Source organism: Nothobranchius furzeri, chromosome 9, assembly GCF_043380555.1.
Source record: "Nothobranchius furzeri strain GRZ-AD chromosome 9, NfurGRZ-RIMD1, whole genome shotgun sequence".
Taxonomy (NCBI): Eukaryota; Metazoa; Chordata; class Actinopteri; order Cyprinodontiformes; family Nothobranchiidae; genus Nothobranchius; species Nothobranchius furzeri.
The window spans coordinates 67,051,979-67,058,734 of record NC_091749.1 but is presented as its reverse complement, the minus strand read 5'-3'; the positions used below and the strand labels follow the sequence as shown (position 1 = coordinate 67,058,734).

General features: G+C 41.3%; 1 protein-coding gene across 2 annotated transcripts in view; it reads right to left on the bottom strand.

The window, feature by feature from the left end:
* LOC107381545 (alpha-protein kinase 3) overlaps positions 1–4,388 on the bottom strand; it is a 24,221-nt gene extending 19,833 nt beyond the window's left edge. The window contains exons 1-5 of one of the 2 annotated variants that reach the window (XM_015953274.3): positions 4,203–4,388; positions 3,990–4,009; positions 3,816–3,921; positions 1,019–1,140; positions 620–737 (exon numbers count right to left, since the gene is read on the bottom strand). In XM_015953274.3, coding sequence (XP_015808760.1) covers positions 620–737; positions 1,019–1,140; positions 3,816–3,921; positions 3,990–4,008 — 365 coding nt within the window. In that variant the 5' untranslated portion in view covers position 4,009; positions 4,203–4,388. Of the gene's footprint in view, positions 1–619; positions 738–1,018; positions 1,141–3,815; positions 3,922–3,989; positions 4,010–4,202 lie in introns of those variants that run through there. The other variant, XM_054731962.2, reaches the window with a different exon arrangement.
* Between the last annotated feature and the right edge of the window lie 2,368 nt (positions 4,389–6,756).

Below are 6,756 nucleotides of genomic sequence, written 5' to 3'. Positions count from 1 at the left end.
AGAAAGAAAGAAAGAAGGAAAGAAAGAAAGTTAGAATGAAAGAAAGTTAGAAAGAAGGAAAGTTAGAAAGAAAGAAAGAAAGTTAGAAAGAAAGAAAGAAAGAAAGTTAGAATGAAAGAAAGTAAGAAAGAAGGAAAGTTAGAAAGAAAGAAAGAAAGTTAGAAAGAAAGAAAGAAAGAAAGTTAGAATGAAAGAAAGTTAGAAAGAAGGAAAGTTAGAAAGAAAGAAAGAAAGTTAGAAAGAAAGAAAGAAAGAAAGTTAGAATGAAAGAAAGAAAGTTAGAAAGAAAGAAAGAAAGAAAGAAAGTTAGAATGAAAGAAAGTTAGAAAGAAGGAAAGTTAGAAAGAAAGAAAGAAAGTTAGAATGAAAGAAAGAAAGTTAGAAATAAATAAAGAAAGAAAGAAATAAAGAAAGAAATGGGAACAAGGCTAATATACAATATCATATACACAACTACATTTTCTACTGGATTACTGTTGAAAACAGCCTGATAAACATCATTTTCTTTTCTAAAAGCTGATCATCAGAATTTCTACCCAGATTCAACACGACTTCTGCTGTATTTCTATAGAGACATGAAGACATGATGATGCTTTAAAGGTATCTCAAACATGTGTACTTGTATATATGCAGGGAATGATTTTGTCCTTTACAGAATATTTCATATTTAGGCAGCCCACAGAGTCTGTCCAGCTGTTCGTCATCCTTATACCACGTTACTTGAGGGGCGGGGTATCCTGTCAACAAGAGACGTTTAAAAAAAAACAGAATGATGTAAATGAATAAATGTGTTTTAACTCTTTGACTGCAGGTCAACCACTTGATATAGAACATTTTAATCACTATATTTATGTTCATGTTATTTTCACGTGATCCAATTTAGCCTCAAACAAATACAAAACTCAGAAAGTAAACATTTCTTTCCTGTTTTGGAGCGAGGAAGTTAAAGTGCTCATGCATGTGCTCTTGCAGCTATTCTGCGTTTGCTTACAGCAGGAACACCTGAGTCGGCGTTTACCTGTAACCACGCAGGAGAACTTCACGGTGCAGTTTTCGGACACAGCCTTTGACTTCAGTGTGGTCTCAAAGCAGGGCTGAGTTTCTGCTGTTAGCAGTGCCATCACGCTGCAGAGCGTGCTCCTGAGGAGGAAAAAGGGCTGTAATTATCACATGTATAAAAATGTCACGTTAACCTAAATAATGGCTGGACTGTTGCATCAATTTCCAAAGTTTTAAAGGTGCCATAACCCTTTCTGACATTTCTGCAAAACCCAAACTCTAAAGTCACAGCTGTGACTTCACCATCGTTTACCCAAAAAGCTACAAGTTTTTTTAATGAAACTTTGAAATTGATGTGCTGCATTGTTTTTGAGGATTTGTCAGTTAAAATAATGTAAAACACCAACTTTGACAGGGCAGATTATGAATCTCTCTAAAACTCGTTTGTGAAGTTCTTAAAATCCCTCTCGCAAGAAGTAATTTGTGAAGTTTTATTCTAGACAGTTTCAGTACCTTCCAGAATGAGCTGTTTCAGGGCTAGGTTCACATTAAGAAAACAAGCTATTGCAGGCCACGCCCACCCATCCTCCGCTCAGGCTGCTATTGGCTGAGACGCTCTGGTTTCTGTAAGGGGCTTGGAGTAAAGCTGCTGCTACTCTAGCGTCGACAGGTGAAAGGTGGTTCTATTCTACTTTACCCTTTTTGGGACATGACTTTTTTTTAAACAACTGGTTTTAGATCCGGGTCACACGCTGTGCATTTATCGGCCATCCTACACTAACCTCTTTTCATGAGCAGAATCATGACAGAACACGTGAGGGTGATTCGCAGGTCTGTGGTCATCCAGCGTGACCGGTTCAGCGACAGCTATTGAGCACTCTCGCGACCAAATTCAGCCTCCAAAAGTCTTCAAGCAGAGTCAGAAACCCCATGACTCCAGTCTGCAATCGACCAATGAAAATACACCCAGGAAGTGACATGATGCACTAGTGATGAGTGCATTTTAGAGTAGCATTAGCAACATTAGCAACAATGGAGGCTACGCTATTGGGGAACAGTTGGGAGTCTACTAAAAGAAGTGTTGAGAAACGAGATCCCCGGGCTTTTGGGGGTTCACTCCCGAAACCAAACACTGATAGAAAACGGATTGTTGGTTCTAGTCCCGTTTGGAGCGTTTATAGAGGCAGTAGAGACCCACATGGCAGCACAAAAAGATGCTAAAGGCAAGGTTAGCATAATATGACCCCTTTTGAGAAGAAGTGAACTTTTATATTGTGTAACTTTATGCATTGTAAAGACATTAGGGACTTTTTGCTTGTATGCATGTAGCTCGAATGCTCTGCTGAACAACAAGCATCTTTTTTTGGAGAATGCACGTTCTCCTTGTGCTGATTTCCCCTCACACTCCAAAACTGTGCATTAGCTGGTGATTCTAGGTGAGACATATTCCGGGGTTTCCCCCGTGTCTTTCCCATTGACAGCTGGGATGTACTCCACCCCCCCCCATGTGTCTCTTGTTGTTCTCCATCCCTCTCTAGGTTCTCCTTTTGTGTCTCCTAGCGCCCTCATGTGTCCTTGTCTGCGTCTTCCTCATGTGCCTTCTGGTGTTCTCCATTTTTCCCCAGATCTTCAGCCCTCTAGGTTTCCCTCCTCAGGTATCCCCCTCCCAGGCCCTGTGCTCCCGTGGCCCCCTTTAGTCATGCCCCTGTAGTTTTTCTTTCTGTAGTGTTTTTCCTTTAGTTTCAGCTCCCCCCTTAGAATATTAGTTATGTTTGCTGCCCTTCTGGTCTTTAGGTTTTTCTCTTAGGTCATTTTCCTTTAGCTACAGCTTTTCATGTTATTAGTCTCTTTAGTGTGTTTTTCCCACCGGTGTTTGAGGTTTTTTTTCTTCCCCCTTAGATTATTAGTTATGTTTCCTGCTCTTGTCTTTAGGTGTTATTCTTAGGTCATGTTAGTTTCCTCCCTGATTAGTAATTGAGTTCACCTGGCCTCTCTCTCCCCACACACCTGCAGCTCATCTCCCTCTCATCCTCTCCAGTGTTTAAAACCCTGTCTGTGCCTCAGTGTTTTGTCGGTCCATTGTTCTGTGTCAGCGTTGTTCTGTTCCTCGTCACTAGGTATCTAGGTTTCGTGCTCTAAGTGAGCCTTCGTTCTCCAGGGTTTCAGGACATAGGTTTTTGGCTTCCTGCCCCTTTTGGAATTTTTTGTTCTCCTTACTAATAAAGGAATGTTTTCATTTACATCCACTCCTGCCTCATGTCATTCTGGGTGTCCAAACCTCCTCCAGACTTGCATCGTGACACACAGTACAGAACAATGATTCATAATGAAACTAGCCGCTTCTGCAGCAAAATGTTATCAAGTATTGATCCAGAAGCAGCAAAGGTAACGTTTTGTCTGCTGGAGAAAACAGCTGAGCGTCGTCCTGGCGGCCAAAACGAGGTACAGAATGCTAATTTGTTTCATATTTTGATGATACACCGGAGGTTTGGACAGCAAAGCGCACAAGCAGCTGCACCGTGATGTAAGGCTGACAGAAATAAGTTCTCGGAGACCAAACTGAGCTGTGCCCTGATGTGAACTCGTTTTCACATGAGAGTTAATCAGCTGTTAAAAGGAAATACACTTAAGGACAGAACTTGCTTCATGACACTTATTTTTGGTCCTGGAAAAGCTGTTTGTGAGCTGCAGCTGATCTGAGACCAGGGCGACCACAACACTCACTCAAAGTCAAACAGGTGTTAGTCACAGATTAGGAGCACTTTTTAATCTGACTGTATTGTAGGCAGGAAGTTGGCCCGACTTTCGAGTTTTACCTGTTCTCTGGTCTCACGTTGGAGATGTAGCTGCAGCTACCGGACCGGCCGATCCCACTCCCATCATTCCCGTTGCTGGACCTTCCATTTCTTCGTGAACCCATTTCTCATGAAAAAAGGAATGTTGTCCAGAAAAAGCTCTCAGATGAAAGTTTAGGGAGTTAATTCTCTTACCTTTGAGCTTCGCTGACATTCTAAAATGACCAGAAAACAAAAAGTGAACAGAAACTGATGGATTCTCAAAAGTGAAATGATTTTTTTTAAGTAAACACAACTGAAACATTCCCGCAGTTTGACAATTAAAACACATATATACACACGAGATGTTTTAGTTAAGTAGCTGTGTGTTTACGCTGAGCATATCTGCATATCGTACTTTTAACTCACCGTTCAGACGAGTCATTCCCTCCTCAGACAGATTCCCCCACAGCACTGACTCAAGACGCTGAGATTCCCCATCAGACATGAGCATGTGTGGGCTTCGGCGCTATTTTAAGTCGGCTTGCAGAAAAGGAACAAGAGCTGATCACGCTTTCCAAAAACGTACTTACTTAAAAAAAATAAAGATCAAAGATTATGCTGCAAAAAGAAAAGAGAAGAGCTGTTTTCATAAATAAGAGGAGACATTTTTAAAGCATGCTAAATATGTTTTATCTGCTGGTGAATCTGGAATCAAACGTTTAGCTCTTTTCAGACTTTTTGAGTCTGAACAAAGAAACGATCCCATGAGCTTTTAAATAATCTCTGATTAAATTAGGATTTTTAACCAGTCACCTCCACAAACTGTCTTTCTGGTTGTTGGAGCACCAAAAATAAACAAAGAAGCAGATTTATACAGTTTGTATCTTCAAGGTTTCAAACAAATTTAGAATAAATGTAAATGATAAAGGAGGGAAGCCACTGTGCTCTGAGGCATGCATTGTCCCGTTGCTGACAATCGCCTTTGGGTCTCCAGAGGAAACACGGTGGGAATAGAACAGCCTTATATAGACCGATGTCACCGGCTGCCAAACAGCTATGTGCTTTTATCTCCATACAGGCATGCACACACACACACACACACACACACACACGCACACACACACACACACGCACGCACACACACACACGCGTGCGCGCACACACACACACACGCACACACACACACTCTTTTATACTGTTTCTGACAGAATTTTATTCTGTTTGGAACAAAAAGATAAAGACATGATAAAGGTCAGAGGTCATGACCTCAGAGCGCTTCTGCAGAAGCTGCTTTAAACTGAGCTACACATTCTTGTACACGCACACACACACATGCACACATACACACACACACACACACATTCTTTTACACACATATACACACATTCTTGTACACACACACACATGCACGCACGCACGCACACACACACACACACGCACACACACACACACGCACACACACACACACACACACACACACACACACACACAGCTGGTGCCAGTCCAGTACAACTCTGATTCTAACAGTTTACATTTGCCCCCTGGAGACTTCTCTGTTTCTGACAGAATTTTATACTGTTTGGAACAAACAGATAAAGGTCAGAGGTCATGACCCCAGAGAGCTTCTGCAGAAGCTGCTTTAAACTGAGCTACACATTCTTGTACACACACACACACACACACATTCTTGTACGCACACACACATTCTTGCACACACACACACACACACACACACACACACACACACACACACACACACACACATTCTTGTACACAGACACGCACACCACTGACTAGCAGCTTGTGTTAATAGATCTGTAAACACCGATAATGTTTTATTTTTATTAAATGTGGATGAAACTAACTTGAATGATTGGGTTGAAGGTTTTTATCAGAAGGATGTTTTCTTTATTTACTTCCATCCTCGGTAGTAAACAAGCTTCTGCAGATGATCGTCTGGCACTCAGACAGCCACGAGTTACAGCTTCAGAAGACGGCTGTGCCTATCGGGTTCAAAGATATCCGTCCGATTAGGCTCGTCGTGTTTCACACTCCTTTCTGCTATTTAAAAGCATTTGTTCCCTCCACACACCACCCTGCTGTAACTCCCACACCTTCCACTTCCCCTCCAGAGAGGCGCGCTAGAAAATCATTTTAACCACCGAGACTCACACTTTAATGAAAAACAATCATATTTTATTTTTGATCTTTTTACAGGTTTTAAATAACTTGTGGCAATAAGACATTTATTTCAATGTGTGATAAGTTATTTAAATAATAAGAATGATTTTGCCATTAAATAATACAATTCAGTACAAGCATTCACATGCATTAGATGTCTGAAAAGTTTTTCTTTACTTTGAGTCAAAGGGAACTAAAAGTAGCTGAACTTGGTGGCTGATCTGCAGGTTAAAGGATTAAATGTAAATTAAGGTTTCAAAGAAAAACTACACTTTTGTTTATCTCTTTGAACGAACATTTCAACAATCCTACAGTAAATGGCTATAAAACCCAATGAGTCACCTTTACAACCAGAAACAAAGAAGCATCCATTTCTGGTTCTGCAAACATCAGCGGTCGTCAGGAGTGACTGATCGACTTTCCACGGATGCAAATTTTATTACCAAGAAGCATCATTTTACCCCAAATAATCATCAGCAAACATAAATGTCCTGACTTTTGGTGCGAAGCTGTCGCAGCATTAAAGCAGACTATGAGTCATCATTTAATTAAATATGCATATTTAAGAGGGGTTGTCTATGTGAGATGATCTAAAGAGCCATACCATGTGTGTGTGTGTGTGTGTGTGTGTGTGTGTAAATGGTAGCTGGCCTGTGTTTGTATAGCATCTTCTTAAGGTTCTACAACCCCCCGAGGCGCGTCACAACACAATCAGTCATTCACCCATGCACACGCTAATGATGATGAGCTACGATGTAGCCGCAGCTGCCCTGGGGCGCACTGGCAGAGGTGAGGCCTG